Source organism: Cnephaeus nilssonii (genome assembly GCF_951640355.1).
Source record: "Cnephaeus nilssonii genome assembly, chromosome: 17".
Classification (NCBI taxonomy): domain Eukaryota; kingdom Metazoa; phylum Chordata; class Mammalia; order Chiroptera; family Vespertilionidae; genus Cnephaeus; species Cnephaeus nilssonii.
The window spans coordinates 16,520,857-16,539,889 of record NC_137088.1 but is presented as its reverse complement, the minus strand read 5'-3'; the positions used below and the strand labels follow the sequence as shown (position 1 = coordinate 16,539,889).

The 19,033-nt window shown below is 34.4% G+C and overlaps 1 protein-coding gene across 4 annotated transcripts in view; it reads right to left on the bottom strand.

Annotated features, from left to right (window-relative positions):
• Positions 1-19,033, bottom strand: part of SLC4A7 (solute carrier family 4 member 7) — an 89,864-nt gene that overhangs the window by 21,345 nt on the left and 49,486 nt on the right. For all 4 annotated transcript variants that reach the window (XM_079795422.1, XM_079795420.1, XM_079795423.1 and 1 more), the window contains 7 exons: positions 17,338-17,495; positions 15,518-15,605; positions 13,198-13,344; positions 9,193-9,299; positions 6,803-6,977; positions 3,148-3,281; positions 1,710-1,955 (listed from right to left, as the gene is read on the bottom strand). In XM_079795422.1, coding sequence (XP_079651548.1) covers positions 1,710-1,955; positions 3,148-3,281; positions 6,803-6,977; positions 9,193-9,299; positions 13,198-13,344; positions 15,518-15,605; positions 17,338-17,495 — 1,055 coding nt within the window. The remainder of the gene's footprint in view (positions 1-1,709; positions 1,956-3,147; positions 3,282-6,802; positions 6,978-9,192; positions 9,300-13,197; positions 13,345-15,517; positions 15,606-17,337; positions 17,496-19,033) is intronic.

The following is a 19,033-nucleotide window of genomic DNA, read 5'->3' as shown; positions in this document are numbered from 1 at the left end:
ATTCTTAAAGAAATAACACAGTTTTCCATCAGGACAAGCTTAGATCAGTCATTAGAAGATCATAGTTTTAGTTCATATCCAGAACTAACTCAACCACCTAAAAGAAATGGTATTAAACACAAACACACACACACACACACACACACACACACACACACACACACACAAGCAAAGAAATCCCTAACGTGAATTTAAAACTTGAAAACAAACAGGAATATTCCCAATTAAATTATGAGCTGTTTGAGGAGAGGCAAGAGGCTGGAGTTCGGATTCAATCCAGGATCTCTTATATACTAGCTGTTTGACCCAATCCAGGATCTCTTATTTACTAGCTGTTTGATCCAAGACAAATTTTAATCTCCAAGAGCCTCAGTTTCTACATACATATGAATAGTTAAGGAACACTATGACACAAATTATGCAACATTCGTAGCATGTGCCCACAGAATGTTAACTGAACATATGATGCTCACGGTAATAACTCAGTTAACCAGAAGGAAGCATCGCTCTAAAAACCATGCTTCAAAGAGGTCAAAGGAGCAGCGAAATAAAGGAAACAAACAAACAAAATAACATTTAAAAAAATTAAATAGTTTAAGAGCAAACAAGATAGCACAAAATAGATTCGGCATCAAAGTGTCACTAATATTTTCAAACAGGTCAATGTCTTAAAGCAAACATGTCAAACTCGAGGCCCACAAAGAATATTTTTTGCGGCCCAGCCAATATAACAGCATGTAAGAAACGTTTTAATAAAAATTTCCTAACTTAATTTTTACAATATCCTGTTATACATAATTATTAATAACGAACTACGACATTCACTAATGACTGATTACTATAATCGTGTTGCATTCATTTCCCTTATGCACCTTAGGCACAGGCGCACCATTCTCTCCACTAATACTAGCAGCGAATATTTTAGCAGCCAATTGCCGCGTCATTAGTCTTGGGACTGACTTGTTTGATGTGCGCAACAGGAAATATTTCGCTTTCAGAGAACAAGAAAAATAGGTTTATTAGGGTTATGCTTACTAATCTGTGCAGTTATTCAGTGTCTGGTAAGTTAATGTTCAAGAAAAAATATTAATTTTTATTAAAGTGTTCTATTATTTTATGTTAATGATTACTCATTTTTTTCAGCCCTTTGAATTCAGCATGTCTCTATCGAAATAAGCCTACTTTTCTATGAAAATTGAAGCTTTTGTTCTTTTGCAGCCCACATAAACTTAAACCTTGTTTATCTGGCTCGTGTTAGTCTTTGAGCTTGACATGCTTGTCTTAAAGGAATTTTCATAGCCCTCCCTACTCTGACCACCAAAGTTGAGAGTTTGCAAGGCAGGCAAGGAAGGAGTATGGAGGAGACATATAGAAGGAGTTGGAAGAGTACAGGGATTTGGGCCTTAGGAAGGTAGGAAGGAAGTTCTGTTCTTGTTGTTTGTTGATAACCACATTTCTCCATATAAGTCAATCAACTGCAGAATCACATTTACAGAATAAAAATAAGTGAATCTGTTCAACTGGATTTATGTCCTCTGAGTGCTTTGGTAAAATCTCATCTGTAACAAACAAGTCAACCTTCACATGGCTAGTTGGGTCATTTCAGCTCGATACAGTGAGCATCACATCACAAAAAAAGTCCATTCTTAGGCTCAGACATCTCTGCAAAAAAATACATTTTAATATTAGAGGGAATCAGAGACACTTACGAGTAGCTGGTCAGTTCATCTAAATTGTTGTGCATATTAAATGCATATATTTCTCCTAAATGAAAGAGCTTCTCCAAAGCCTCGTAGATGAATATGATGCAAATGAGAGCTGCAAAAGCCTCCTCTGTAAACCGAGTAATATAACACACAAGGCTGCTTGCATCTGTGGCAACCAAAACAATGCACAAGAAAGAAGTCCACAGACCAATACTGGTTCTTAAAGACAAATAGGAAAGCTGGTAATCTCTGTTTAAAAAGAAAAATGTGAACACTATCAACACAAACTAATGGAACAGTATTTATACTTAAAATTGTCATCACAAGCAATAAGAACAGTAAAACAACATAAGAGTTATAAATCATAGAACAACAAAATGATGACTAAAGGAAGCTGTGTGTGTTTTTCTGCTTCAACAGAAGACAAGCTTCTTATTAACATACTTAATGGTCATATTTTACTTACATAAAAGATTTACAGTGAAAATCTGCTAGGCAATAAACATTTCAAAAAAAAAAAAAGACCTCACTTCAGAAGTCAGTTATGAGGAGTCAACGACAGACAAACTGTCTGTAGAACAACGGAACGTGACTCTCTCAGAAGACCCGGATGCTCTAGTGTCAACATGGTGATCACATTGCTGCCCCACCATCACCGCCATCACCACCACCATCTCCTCTACCACCAGTATCTCCAGAGAAAGTGACTTCAATTTTTAATTCAATTTAATTGAGAAATTACTATAGGTAATTGCATCCTCTATTAGTCTATATTGTGTGCCAGATCAGGGTCAGAATCAGTTTGTTCAGTGAAGAAAGAATCAGAGTAAGAGGAGTTAGAGGATCAAATATTTAATAGCATCAGGTTGCTCCAGGCTAAAATATTCAGTTGCGTTTATCTCACAAAAGGAACAGGACTGGCAATATCGAATTCCGAGTCTACCAGACAAAGCACCCTGCACTGGTTCCCACACTGTCAGCCCTGCCGGTGGAAATGGGCATCTCCCTCGACTGTGCCAATTCCCTCTGTGGAACAGGCCCAAGGGACAAAGTCAGCTTGAGCCCTCAAGATCCACCTTCCTAAACTTCTTTTGTAAGTCCAATATACCATCTAATAAACAATTCAGACTAACACGTTCTTACTGAGTTAAAATTTTCTAACACAAAGAATTTTTGTTGCCCTTTAAGTGATTTGCTTATCAGTACTCAAATCCATCGATTTTTCTACTCAAGGTGATTGGGGTAGAGATGATGACAGAGGCCAGAGCAGGGTCAACCACACAGTAACAAAAAAATATTAAAAATATACATATTGATCAGATCTTCTTTTTCAGCTATATTAAATATATAATGTACTTTTACCTAAAGTTAAAAAAAACAATGTAATATACAATTATACACATACTCAAACACATGTGACAAATCGATAACTATTACGTACCTGCAGAATTTAAATAAAATTTTTTCAAACACTAAAACTGGACCTGTACTCCCCAATATTGTTAGAGGTTGCCCAGCAAACAACGAATAGGCAATCCCAGTTAATGACGCTCCAAAAAGAGACTCTATTGCACTCTGTTTAAGGAAAAAAGAAACGAATAAAAGCAACACATCATAAATATATCTCTAACATACGATAATACATATAAGACATCTAGAAAATAAAAAATATGAATCAAATAAAAATATAAAGCAAACACAACTTTGAATTTCAAATTTGTATTTTAAATACAGAAAATGAAAAATAAACTTTAAATATAAAGGGAAAACTGCTTTGTTTTTGCATATTAAAAGTGAACATTTGCGATCAACCTCAATTCAAAACTGTGAGAGTCAAGGAGGGAGGAATAAATAGAAGACAGAAGCCTCAATTCTATCTACAGATGTTTTATTCTTAAGCCTGTGGTGAGTACAAAGATATATATATATATTATTTTGAATATTTTTGTATGTCTGAAATAGTTCATTTAAAAAAAAAGAAAACATATTAAATACTCAATATCCTGTTAGAAAAAAGACTCCTTCACACAGATAAGAAATTAACATGTGATACTATTGTTCTCCCATTGATTTCTAAAGACCAATTTTCACACATTTTAAAGAAAGTAATCTAATATGATAGACTTAAACAACAGATATCAAAAATGAAATGCTTAACATAAATAAAATAGATGGGAAAATCTCTTTATAAATCTGACAGCAATCATAAATGAGAAAGTATCTTACTATTATTATTAAAGTTTGGTAACAGAAAATAAAATGAAAAGACTCAGAGAAATTTTAAATCAAAACTAGTAGCCAATTTTAGACCACTACCAACATTACATTCTACCTTTACGTTATTAAGTAGTAAGGGGGTTAGGGTAGGCCACTAGACAAAGGGAAGGGATCAGAAGGAAAAGCATAGTTTGCCATTCACAAAGATCAAGATGGACTGGAGTGCACTATCAAGAAAGGAAAACCCCATCATGGGTAAGTAAAGACAAGGAGAAGCAGCTTATGAGAAACAACCCCCCAGGGACTGGAGACAGAATGACATCAGGCCAAGAGCAGGGCTTGAGAACCAGATTTGAAGCGTTAAGACTGGTTCCTACTAGGTGTTAAGCCATGGGCACACCTAAAACTTTTGAGCCCAACTTCTCTCATTTTTGAATGGGGGTGATTTTAGCCAGGAGAACTTTGGGAAACACCTAGCAAGTCTAGCATCTAGCCTTACAGAATGTACTCAACAAATGGTAGCAATTCTCATTGCCAGCAATAAACAGCACCTTCCAAAATTAAAATCACAAAATAATAACATGCAGTACAAGTATTATTTAACTCTTAGTAGAAAAACAAACTTGACTTTTGGCAAAATTTAAAATATTAGGCATCTAGTTGTTAATTGTATAAAATGAATTTTTCTTGCCCGTAGATGGAGTTTGTCCTAGAAGACACCGCTAAGCCATTATAAAATCCTTAGTTAAAATAGAATATGCATATTTATGTATTAAATGGTATCTAGAAATAGAAAAAAATTTGAGAAGAAAAGCAAAGAGATGGCAAATAAAGCAATGCTAACAGGGACAGAGAGGCACAAGATTACAGTGTCCCTCCCAACGTGATATTGAAAAAGCAGAGTGGCCACATGAAGACCTTCCTTTCACCACTCCCAATCCCTTACTGACACATTTACTAGGTCCTTTACCCAGATCTATTTTTAAAACCTTTTCTGTGCTCATGCCCAAACTGAACCAGGTCTTGCCCTAAAGAAGTCACAGCCCTGCTACCTGCCGTCCCCACCCCACATTCAGAAGTTTCCGTTTTACCCACCCAAAGCCCTACCCTTCTCTTCCCCACAGACCTGCCCACTGCATGACACTAAACACTCCCTGCTAGTCTGTCCTCCTCAAACACCTGTTTTGGTTTTTGCAAAATTACTTCATCCTGAGCTCTGACTGCGCCTGTATCTGATATGCTGGGCCATTTTCCTCCTGTTCTCATCCCTCCTCCATTCCTCACCTGCTCTTCCTGTAAATTACCTCCAGCTATTCTCAGTTTCAAGCCCCACTTGTCTGAACCACTCCCAATCTACTCGTTCCTCCCTGACCACTACAAACTCTGGAACTCCTCCTCCTGCCATCTCCTTTTATACTTGAAGTTCCCATAAAGCATCTGAAAACAAACACATTTCCAAACCACCTTCCTCCATAACTCACTCTGAGTTCTCCATTTCCATTACTTCACTCCCACGGCTCTTCCTTGATCTGACTCCTGCGTGGCCCAGCATCCAGGACAAGGTAACTACATTATACTATCTAGTCTTTATTCCCCTTAGGTTAGGATCCTGGAGGACAGAAGACACATGCTCGCGTTACACTCATCTATATTCCTCCGGTGCCTAAAGCACTATCACAAGCCCATAGCATTAGATGGCAGGATGAGATGGGCAGGCTGAGAGTGACAGTCACAGTCCAGAAGCAAAGCAGCATTTCCATGACGGGAACAGATGAGACACAATTCCATGGGGAACAGCAGAGTTACATGTGCAACTCATGTCAGCACATGAAGCAACTTACAAAAAATTACATACCTTTAATGCAGTGATTACAGAGTAAGGGAATATTATCTAAGTAACTGAAAATAAACTGAGCTGAAAGGAAATTTCAACTGTCAGGTTTATCTCCTGTTCAGCTCATGAAATACTTTAATTAAAAAATATCACTACTTAGCTTTGGCTATTTCTTAACCTTTTATTTGTAAAAATAAATAAATATGTCAATTTTCTCCCCAAGAGTAAATATAATCAAATAAAATACACTTAAGAATTACAAATCATCTCATTTAAAAGCCATTAAAAAATATATAAACAAAAACTTGTCTTCAAGATTTTACAAAGCACTATTCAGTTATGCCTCCCACAGCCCCTAATACAATATTACCAAGATCAAAACAAAAAACACAAGACCATAAAAACTTTCATTTCAGTCATGTCAAATTACAGATGCAGGTTTCAGGTATACTTTCCAATGACAAGCTTTAACTACTTTCACACAAATTTAGTTAACAGCAAAATTAAAGCAAGTACCACATCAAAAATCCATCATTTGTCCACAGTTATATTATCTTCTTCCAAACAGTCTAGTCCGGGCCTACCCGCCAGGGCTGATGAGTTAATATCACTCACATGGCTGTACCTAATCCTATGATGTCTTACAGGATGTGACGTAGCCCCAGTGGTAAAATCCTCCACCCACAACCCACCCGGACTCAGTTCAAGCGGACTCCCCCCACCAGACCCTTCTCCCCCAGACAGACAACACAAGCCTTTTACTCAATTTATAAAACCATTCATCCAGCAAGCCAGAATAAACTTTTCTTCTTCTTCTTCTTTAAATTTTATTTTTATTTTTTACCTCAACTGTGCATCTTCTCCTGTTCATATGGCTTCCCCATGTTTTCCATAGCAATTACCTTTGGGGGAAGTCTGCTTTTGGACAGGTAAATCATGCTGTGGGTAGACTCTTCGGATAAAAGTAGGAATAGTGAGACAAATGCACACAGACACTTGCCTCTGAAGAGCTAAGAGCCTGGCCGCTACCAATCTTTGTACTCACTATTCTGCCTTCTGTAGCTTCTCCAAGCAGCCCTCCAAAAGTGATTACAGGAGACATACAGGCACAGTATAGGAAAAGAATCGAGGCCAGGCACTGCAGACTTAATGCATCCTTGAAGTCACTCAAGAAAAAAGGTGCTTTCCTTTTGATGTCAAGTATCAAACCACCAAAAAGCCTAAATAGGTGAGATGAAACTCGTCAAACTGTACACTAGAGGATTCTAGCTATTGCAAACTAAAACTATGGGCTACATAAAACTGCTGGTGTCTAGTGTTTTGTCAATAAAAATTAATATCCTATTTAAATCATGGTATAAATTACAGAAGATATACTCATTTAATCTAACCCACCGGTAGAGGAAAGGTCCATCTCATTAAGTTAAGAGACATAAACATCTGTATTTCATGGACTACATACTGAAAAGACTGCAGGCAAATGATTTTATATGAGTAAATGTAATTTCAGACACAAATGGGCAAGAAAATGTACAATAAAAGTAAATAAAACCTAACAACCCATTCATGAAAATATGCATAAGCAATTCTAATAATTATTACCTACACTATAAATCTTAAAGGCAAGTGTCAGAAATAGCAGGAAGGCAATTATAATGTAAATTATAAGCCCCCAAAATACCCTTTAATATAAATAGAGTATGCTGTGCTTAGAGCCACTCAGTTGTAAGTTAAATAGTTTCTATTACTTTTTAAATTAGCACTTTAATAGTGTAAATATTTCTGGTCCAGGAAAAAAAGCCTAAAAAGTACTTCAGTGTATGCAATTTACTTTATTTGTAGTCAAACTAGTGCACATAGTACTAAGAAGTTTTAATAAATATAAAAGTCTATATGTGTGTGTCATTTCGATGTATGGAGTGGTTTTTTTTAAATCAAACTTTTGGATACAGCTAACTTGAAAGCATTCCACTAAAATATAAGCTCTTTGAGGGGCAGACTTTTTCTTATTCAGTGTCATCATCTCGTGTCTAGAACACTGCCTGGGACATAGTAAATATTTAATAAATACTTGTGACAAATCGATAATTCAAAAACATTTGTGACTCAAAATATATATAATCATTCAAATCCCTACTGTAGAAAACACTCCAAAAAAATTAATCTTATGCTTTGGATGTTTCAAGCTTTACCCTTCTAACATTTTTTTTAAGTTAATAGTGAAATGGATCCTAAACACACATTGACAAGTGGAAGAAGTTACCCTATAGGTAATCTGACAGCAAGGGGAATTAACTTGCAATAAATGTGCCAATGATAATCTAAAAATAAAATCATACCATCAAATCAATAATTGGTTATTTAACAGCTTATATAAGGCTTTCAGGTCACTGACCATGAGATCAATGGGGCCTTAGCACTTCTCAGTGACTAATCCTATCTCAATTTTTTTCTTTATTGATTAAGGTATTACATATGTGTTAATCCTATCTCAATTTGAAATTTGAGGAAATAATAACAATAGCTAGTATCAGACCAGCACCTCTTGTGTGGAGACAATATTATTCCCTATTATATTCACAGAGACTAATACATTAGTCAATGAATTAATTGTGAGTTTAAGCTTCTCTAAAGTTTATATTTAGTATGCCATTTGTGTGTTTTTTTCCTATGTAGTATTATTTAGGCATGTCATTACTATCCCTAATAGTGTATCTGTATAAGATATCTAGCTTTTTAAACAAATATTCACGATTCAATATTTACTTCTACAGAGACCACCAGTGGACAAAAGGTATCAATATCCCATGCTTTTCTACATAAAAAGTAAAATAACATTTCTCTACTTCTACAAAATATTTTAAGGCAATGTTTACACCTGGCAATATATTCTTTATTCCAAAAATGAACAACTTCAACAATTTTTCTAACTAGGTTTCCAGAGATCAGTACTATGGATTAATTATACTTGTCTAATTTTACATTATCGTATGATATAATGCCCTTTTAAAAGTTTTAAGTCTATGCACACACAAAAAAAACATTGATTATAATTCCTTTCTGTTGCCATAATTCTCTAATTTCATAAGGAGAATTATAATAGAACTCCACACTTTATTTAAAAACCTTTTTGTAAATTAATGTAAATTAACTTACTATGTAACTGTGCAACATTCTTAACATGGTGCATATTTTCATTATAAATTAAAGCTTGGTATACAGAACCCAAGTATATACTAGTAAAATTATCTTTAAATATATATTAATTTCCCTCAACATCACATACCTATACAATAAGGCATTTTTTTAATATAAAAAAATTCCATATAAGGTTAGGTTCAAATATTTGCAAAGAAAAAGACTTTTTATGTCTTTTTCATCAATTCAAACCCTAGTCTCAAAAGATACCCACATTGTATCAATATTTGTACCCACCGTCCAGTCCTCTGTAGCTCAGGTCCAGCATGATCAGCAGCCTCTTTATGAGTCTCACCCGAGCTGGGGGCAGATCCATTGGGAAATACAGGAATCTTTCTCTTTTCCTGCATTTCACACACACACACACACAAAAAAACATTTTCAGAATTTTTTTAAAGAAGGCTGAGATGGCATCTTCAATTCAGAGGGAACATGAGATCTCTTACTGGATGTGTGTGTGTGTGTGTGTGTGTGTGTGTGTGTGTGTGTGTGTATGTATTGTGCTCCTAGAAAAAGATGCTTCCTAACATGAACTTCTACTTTAAATAAGCTCTACTTTAGAACAGAGCCAATATTTGTCCATTAATATTTCTAAGTTCAAGCTCAGCTTGCTCCATTTTATACTTTAATGGAGCAAGCTGAGCTTACACTATAAAACACATTCATACACACCATTTCAAATTACTATTCAGCAACAGGAACAAAAATAGCCAATAAAAGCATTGTTCCAACCAGAATTTTTAAAATACTGCTCATGTAAACTACTAAAAATGTATTTAACATTAAGAAAAGTATAAATGCAAGTTTTCTTTTACTAAAATACTTCCCTTAAGGTATAAATAGCACAAGGGTTATTAAAAGCATAAAAAATCAATATCCCATTATATTTTATTACAAATTCAAGAGTACTATTCTCATGATAAAGGATCTTGTCCCACTCACTTGAAAAGAAAGGAGTGGTTTTTAATTCGTTACTTGGGCCTAAAAGAACGAGAAGGAAATAGAGAAAAAGGAGGAGGAGAGGGAGCAGGAGGAGGAAGAGAGAGGGCGATAGAAGGAGTAGGGGGGAGAGAGAGGTAGAGAAAAGTGGGGTAGGTGGGGTCATCCCAGGAGATGCCCTGGTTCAAAGACTCTAGAGGACATAAAACTACCTGGTTTAATATGTTCAATATGTATAGAGTATAAAGACTTATCTATAAAAATAAAATTACCATTTGAAAATATCAAAATCTAAATTACATCTTAGCTCAAGGGAAAAAAACAAAGTCATGGAATTTCTGGAAAACAAATATAATTTTATTAAGAAAAATGAATTAAGCATCTAGCTCAGGAAATGTTAAAACCAAAAAAAAAAAAAAAAGAAAATCTTTCCTGAAAGGAATAAAACAACTAAAATGCAGAAATTGAGTTAGAAAACAAAATACATTTCAAAAAAACTAAAATTATATTTTTAAGATGTTCTATTTGAAAAATATGATAAACCATTAGCTAATCACAACAAGGAGACAATTTCACAAACTGAGGGGAATTATTTATATATATATAAATAAATAGATATGTGTGTGTCTATATCTATACACACACACACACATATCTATAAAGAGAAATAGACTATACTGTACAACCCTATACAAATTTAAAACCTTGATGAAATGGGTAATAAACTAGGAAAACGTAATTTCCCAAAACTGACACCAGAAAAGAAGGAAATGGTTACAATAATTTACTAAAACTGACCTTAGAATAAATAAAAAGCTTACACAAAGCAATTTCCACAGAATAAGCAAGTTGTTGAAGCCTTATAACAAAATATTCAGGCTCAGAAAACTTTACAAAACAATTCTTCCAACTTTTAGAACCAAAAAATTCCAAGCCATTTAAAGATTTAAGAACACAGAAAAAGGGAAATTTAAAACATTTTTATAAAACAAGTATAATGATAATACCAAAACATAAAGATTGCACAAAAATCTATGGACCAATCTACTTAAAGAGATGCAAACAACTTAAATAAAGTACTAGACAAAGACTGCCAGCACATTAGAGTTCAGGTTGGGTTTATTCCAACAATGCAAAAGTTGGAATTCATATTAAAGAATTTATTAATATGATTTACCATAATAATTGATAAAAAAAAAGTTCATATTGATTGTCTCCAGAGATGCTAAAAATTCAACATCCATTTATATTAAAATTTTCCATGAAATAGAAATTAGGGTACTTTCTGAACTTGATAAAAATGTTTATTTTTGGTCCCAATATCAGTAACTTATTGAGAGAAACACTGGAGACACTGACCACAGTTAGAAACTAATTAAGAAATGCCCTTATCAAGTCAACTACTACCTAACACTATTAGAGATTTTAGTCAATACAATTAGACAGCAGAAAACATATCAGAGGTATAAGATTTTTAAAGGGAGAGAATAAAATACCACAGATGATATGACTGAAAATCTACACACAATAAAAGAATTAAGAAAAATGGTAGCATAAATATACAGCAATATAAGAAATATACAATTACATAGTCTTCATATACATAAAAGTAGCAAACAGACAATGTAATAGAACAGAGACTTCATTTGCAATATAAACAATAAAGATAAAATACTAATGAATACACTCAGCAAGAAGCTTAAGCGTAGATAAGGAGAACTTTAAAACATTCCTTAATGACACAAAAACTGACTTGAAATCGGAAAACAACTAAGGAAAGCTATACCATGTTCTTGAACAGATTCAGTGTTATAAAAATGTCAATTTCCCTTAGTTCATTTACAAGTTTAACCACTATCATCATTTCTTTTAAATAGTTCTTTTCTATAAATAGGAAACTTATTTTAAAGCTTACATTAAAAAATAAACCAAATATAGCCAAAGAAATTCAGAAAATCAAGAGTAAGAAGAGTCAAAAATGAATCTAGATCTTCCTGATATTAATATATCCCAAAAGCCTCAAAAGTGTAAGTGTGGAATTGATCCATGAATAGATACACCAAGGATAAAGAAACTCCACAGAAGACCTGAATGCAAATGGAAATTTAGTAAATGAGAAAGACAGCATCACCAATCAAATGCGAGTAATTAAAAAAAAAAAAGATCAACTTTTTAATAAATTGGGACAACCAAACAGCAATTTAGAAAAAAAGATAAAGTTGGGTGCATATTCCACATAATATACCATGATGAACTCTAAAGGATCAATGAACAATTCAAATGTTAAAAAAAAAAAGTGGTGGAAGGCAATGAACAAAATATATTCAGAGATATTCAACCTCACTGATTATAAAACGGCAAAGTAAAATCACATTAAAATACCCAATAGAGGAAGATAAAGATTTCTCTCAGACTAACAAATATCCAAAAGTTTGACAACATACTGTGTTGGTGAGGCTGCAGGGACATAGGCACTTTTATACCTCACTGTGGGGGTCCAAAATAGTTGACCGATAAGAAGAAATTCTGCTAATTACCTACTAAAATTATAACTCCCATGAGAGTCAGCAATCCTATTTCTGAAAATTTATCCTACAGCTCTATCTGCCCAAGACTAATATAGCATATCACTACCATGATGTGGTTTGTAGCAAAAGACCGAAAACATCTTAAGCCGAGGGATAGGATAAACTATGATATATCCAATAAACAGGATACAACAAAACGGTGAGAAAGGAACAAGGAATATTTCTAATGATCAGATAACCAAAATATGTTGTTATATAAAAAGCAGCAAGGTGCCAAACAGTACACAAAGTATATTAACTTTTGGTAGAAAGAGGAGAAAATAAAACTATAGGTTCATATTTCTTTGTACTGAATAAAAACTAGAAGAATAAACAAAAACCTAGTAACAAATGGTGGCCCACAGAAGATGGTACACAGATAGGAACATCAAGGGGACATATTGGGGTATAACTTCTCTGAGTGTTGTATACAGTTTTGATTTTTAAAAATGTATAAAGTAGCCCTGGCTGGTTTGGCTCAGTGGATAGAGTGTCGGCCTGCGGACTGAAGGATCCCGGGTTCAATTCTGGTCAAGAGCACCTGCCTGGGTTGCGGCTTTGATCCCCAGTAGGGGGCGTGCAGGAGGCAGCTGATGATTCTCTCTCATCATTGATGTTTCTATCTCTCTCTCCCTCTCCCTTCCTCTCTGAAGTTAATTTAAAAAATTTCTTTTAAATGTATACAGTATTTGTTTAAATGTTGTAAATGTACCTCAAATACTGTGTGGACTCTTACCTGAGAAGGAACACTTTTTGGTGGCTCTATGCGTATAGATGGATCCCACTCTCCTGGAGGTAGGACAGTTACTTGATCTAAAAACTCATCAATTCCAGATAAGAGGTCATTTCTGTCTTTTGCTTTATAAGCTACATCATGAAAAATCTAAAGGAGGGGGGAAAAAAACACTGAGTAAAAGAATTTTAAAGTTGAAAGAAAGTTCTATACAATGTAAATCCATTTCAGATAACATGAATAAGTATACAATAAAGATAATTACCTAATCTTTTATCCCACCCTGGGTAATAACTATAAAAAATAACCCATTATTAGTATTATCAGATGAATTACCAGTAACAATAAAACAAAATAAAATAGTGATGTGTTAAGGCAAAATAATTTTTAAAAAGAGAAATTTTTACATGGCAAATACTCAGCAATTCATTACTGAATAAAACAATACTACAGCATGTCTTTCCACTTCTAGGATATTAAATATCAGATATCCTAAACCAATAATCATGGATGTACAAACAACTTTACTTAAACACATAATTTATTTGATCGCTTATGTTTACTTGGGTGCCTACTATTTGCCAGGCACAATTCTAAACACTTGGAGAGTGCAATGGACACAGAGAAGGCAAGGTCCCTGTACTTAAGAGCCCTAGGGAGAAAGATAGTGAAAGAAGTTAATTACATAAATACATAATTACAGGTAAAAATGAATGCTGTGATAATAATAAAACGGGTGAAGGAACGTCTTACAGGAGGTAACACTGTGGGAGAAATGTGACTGAAATGAAGGACAAACCCATGCAGAGGGAAGAGATGGTAGACGAGAACTCAGGCAAAGGGAATAACCATTGTAAAGGACCAGAGGCAGAAAAGAACATAACACATCTGAGGAACAAAAGGGAAACCAATGTGGCCAGGGCAAAATGGGGAAGGATAGGAGTTTCAAGAAGTATGCAGAGGCCAGATCAGACAGACCCTATTCAGACAATGACAGAGATTTTAGGTTTAAACAGAAGTATATAACAAGAGGGCATTGACATATCTGGATCAAGATAATGAGATACTGAAATCTGCATGTAATTGGTAGTGCAGAGGAGACTATCCTAAGATTCGGAAAGTCCACTTTCAATCACCAAAGAGAAGAAGGAAGAGTGTAAACCAGAGAAATGGCAGTGGAGGTGGCAGATTAGATGCAAAACATATTAAGGAGGTAAAATCAACAGAATCTGGTGACCAATTGTTCGAGACAGGACAGACAAAGGAGGTCAGGTTCAGATATTTGGGGTTTCAGATACCTTAGGGCAGTGGTTCTCAACCTTTCTAATGCCACAATCCTTTAATACAGTTCCTCATGTTGTGGTGACCCCCAACCAAAAAATTATTTTCGTTACTACTTCATAACTGTAATTTTGCTACTGTTATGAATCGTAATGTAAATATCTGTGTTTTCCGATGGTCTCAGGCTCTACAGCAGCAGTTCTCAACCTGTGGGTCGCGATCACTGAGAACCACTGCCTTAGGGACACATGGCAGAGATGGCTGGAGCCTCTCCAAAAGACAGAGAAGTCCTGATCAATACAGGTCATGGTCAAAGGTGAAGTTTACAAATGGAAAAAAGAAACTAGAGAGAAAAAAGGGGAAAAGAGAAAAAGACAAAGCCCCGAGGAAACCCAAAAGAAATTATATCCTAAAATCCAGGATGAAGATACCATATTTTCCGGCGTATAAGACGATTGGGTGTATAAGATTTTCCTGGGTTAAAAAGTCGTCTTATACACTGGAAAATACGGTAGTCCAATATATCTAATCCATTATATCTAATCCCATCAATATAGTCCAATATACCGTATTTTCCGGCATATAAAACGACTTTTTAACGCAGAAAAATCTTATACGCCCAGTCGTCTTATACGCCGGAAAATACGGTAATTTCTAGAAGGGGATCAATAATTTCAAATGTAGGGGAGAAAATAAAGAAAACACTAAGAAATAACCACTGATCCTGACAGAATCATCCTGAAGACCGTAACAAAGGCAAAACAGTGGAAGAGAGTGAATATGAGAGATACCTGAAACCTATATAATTTTATTTATCAACATCACCCCAATAAATTCAATTAACAAAAAGAGTGAATATGAGATAAAATATTACATACAGCAAGGTCAATTTTTAAGCATCGTTATAAAAGAGAACTATAATTTAATAAATATTATATGCTTCATTATTGATGTCCAAAAGAATTTGAAATTCCACTTCAAAGGGGACTTTATATAGTATATGCTTCATAATCAGTGTCCACTTCAAAGGGTATTTAATTACCTCATCCGTCATGAGAGTGGCTATTGATCTTCCAATTTCATGGTACTGTGGTGCCTTGCCTGCTGGACCCAGTAACAAAAACAAAAACCTAAGAAAACATTAAAATATAGGCATTTAAACATAAACAACATATACACATAAATCTCAGCAATCATAAAAAAAAAAAAGTCACTGAGTATCAACACAAAAACACTTATCATCTTCCCACCCCAATCACTGAAAAAAGTTGGCAATTCTACTCAGACTAAAGCAAATCACAGAACTAGGAAAGGCATTCATAATTAACTTCCTACTAAGTTATCACTTCCCATCTTCCTTAGGGTAAGAGAGTAATTCAGGAATGGAGTGTTTTACATTAAAAATTATAATCTTCTATATTGTTTTGAATTTCAGTAAACAATTTTCTCTGGTCTGTTTGACAATAAATAAGTAAATAAATAAGTGAATACCAATTCCATTGAAGTACTTAAAAGGTTTGCCTACTAAAATAATTAAAGAGTATACACAAAAAAATCCACAAATCCTCAAAATATAATCTGGATTAAGACTAATATTAGTATAGTAGTAAATAAGGGAATAATTCCTTTGGAAAGAAAAATAATTTTTATCTACAGCTCCAAATTTATCAACAAACCAACTATTACTTGATTTTATTTATTTATAGTGACTAAATAAAAAGTAACTAACTTCCTATATAATTATGTCCTTATTAACGACAGTAAAATATTAATATTTACACTTATCCAAACTAGAAGTACTCATCTTCCTATTTTATGAGAATGTTAATATGAATCTATAGAATTATTTTTCTCATTTATCTTAACACTACACCATTAATGCACCTCAGTAAAGCATATTGAAAATAGGTATGTACATTTCAATCAAGTTGCAATTAATTCCTCAGATTTACTATTATAAAAATAATTTTTAAATATTTTTAAATTATTCTCATTTTGAATTAAGTTTATACAGTCAATAGCTAAGGAACTGATTACTCTTTATAGAACAACTTGATAATTATTCTTATGGATATTACCCCTATTTTCATTTTTACTCATAATGTATTTTGAACAGAAGATTTTGGTCAGGTCAAAACAAAGCTCTTTGTCAATTCAGGGGCATTAACAATTTAATCAACTATAAGGTATTATTATCCTCATTTTACAAATGAAGCTTAGAAAATTTAAGTCAATGAACCTCCCACAAAAGTGGAAGTGCAAGGATTCAATTCCATTTTCTCTGACTCCAGTGCCTGCACAGATCATATATCTAAAATGAACCATTTTTTAAACCAAAACTCCTGAGATGCCAAAATTCTTATAAAGCTATCAATGCAATGTTTTTTCATGCTGCAATTACTTTTTTAAATTTATCTTTATTGTTGAAAGTATTATAGATATACTCCTTCCCCCGACCCCTTTGTTTTCTTTAGTTTCAGAGAGATTGGCCTTGGTTGGTGTGGCTCAGTTGGTTGGACTGTCATCCCAGAAAGGTTGCGGGTTCCATTCCTGGTCAGGGTACATACCCAGGTTTTGGGTTCGATCCCCAGTCCTGGCAACAGATCAATGTTTCTCTCTCTCACACTCTCTCTCACACTCCCTTCCTTCCTCTTTCTAAAGTCAATTAAAAAAAAAGTTATTCAAAAATAAAAAGAGAGATTATACTTCTATCCCCTAGTAGTCAAAGCCTTTGGCACAATGGCAACATTAATAATTAAAATGACCTTTTACTACATACATAACAAAATACCTTCCTGCAGTAGGAAAAAACTTAAGATTTTGGACATGCTGAGAGCACGTTCATTGGAACGAACTCTTTACCTGGTCGGAACAGGGACTTCAGTCAGCCCTGAGAGGAGAACAGCAGGAGCCAGTCTCACAAACGCGATTATCGGTCTTTCCAAAAAGTCTACTTCTCCCACCAGGACATTGGATGCCTCGGCTCCCGAAGGAATTTTCCTCATGAAATTCATATCAACCTATTGACAAATAAATAATCATTTAAAATAAAATTTACATGGTATTTATAAGGGACTATTTAGAGGGAAACAGTAAAGATGCCTTTAAGACTAAACTGGTGATCTAAAGAAGGTATAAATGTCAAAATTCTCACAAAGGATGGAATAGACAAATACAAAAAAAGCAAGCAAAATACATCTAGGAAAAAATACTCCCAATTGCTTCAACTGTCATAATTTTTACTATTTCAGAGATCTAAATTATCAAACATAGAAACGAGAAAAAATTTTTCAATGAACACAGCACTATTCATTAAATAAAAATTATTTAAAGACAAAAGTATAGTTCACAAACTAGCAATAGCTCATGAAATTATACACAGTGCTAAAAAATATTCACTTCATGATAATCTATTACTTCATCTTAGAAATGAGTTAGTCCCTTTGTCTTTTTTATAAGTCCTTCTTATTTTAAAGAACTCTGAGCATTCCCCAGTATTTTCACTAAATGGGGGGAAATTTTTGTTTTTATTTTTTTACTTAAAATGAAAATAAATAGCCATTACGGGTATAAATACACGGTAGTGCCACATAATCAAATTTGGATGTCTGTGTATAATTACCAAGGAAAGGTCACAAACAGAATATCAAAGCATGGGAGCTTCGTCATTTATACACAGTTTCACACAAGTCACTAAACAACCACTGACAGGGCTATCCATTAACAAGAAAGCAGCACTTACAGCGGGCCTCTTGAGTCCCACACCCAGTGTGCCACAACTACAGTGCCAGGAGGCAGACTCCTGCCCAACAGGAGACACGGAGGTGTACACAAGAATAGGCCAAGTAAAAAAAAAAGCAAAACTGTGACAGAGGAACAAAAATAAATGGCAGCTGCCATGTCTAGAGGAGATCTATAACGTAAACTATACTCATGGACTCATTTCATAAGAATAACTTGAATTTAGTTCCTGAACACTTTTCACTTGTCTGAAATCACAGGAGCACCGGTAAAAATATAACCGAGTTAGCACAACAGCCTGTCCGTAGTCAATGTCCCATATGCAGGGCTTTCTATGATTGTAGAGCACGAAACGCAGCTAAGTTGCATAGCACAGATCATTTAAACTCCTTTTCTACAAAATGTGATCTATGCTTTGCATCATGAAAGACTGAACAAATCTTACTTGGAATAATCACATTTAATTAAATGTCTGACATTGGATATAAAAATATTAAAGCATTGAAAGTCCTGTAGAAAATTAAATTAACAGCATTATATTAAAATGGCCTTTAGAATCAATTATGCGGAAGTAGTACTCATAAAGTGCTCTTTAAATTCTATTGTAATTTGAACTTGTAGTTTTTGCTCCTTTTTTAAAAAAAATACATTTTCTGTTTTTAAATCCATGCCTTTAACCTACCCATGGGGAAGCGCCAATATGCTTCCCAGTGACATTCCAAAAAGTACTGACAGCCTGCAGCCATTCCACCCTGAACATGCCTAATTTCACCAGAAACGGCTGACGCCATAAGACAGTAATTTTGGAATCACGTTA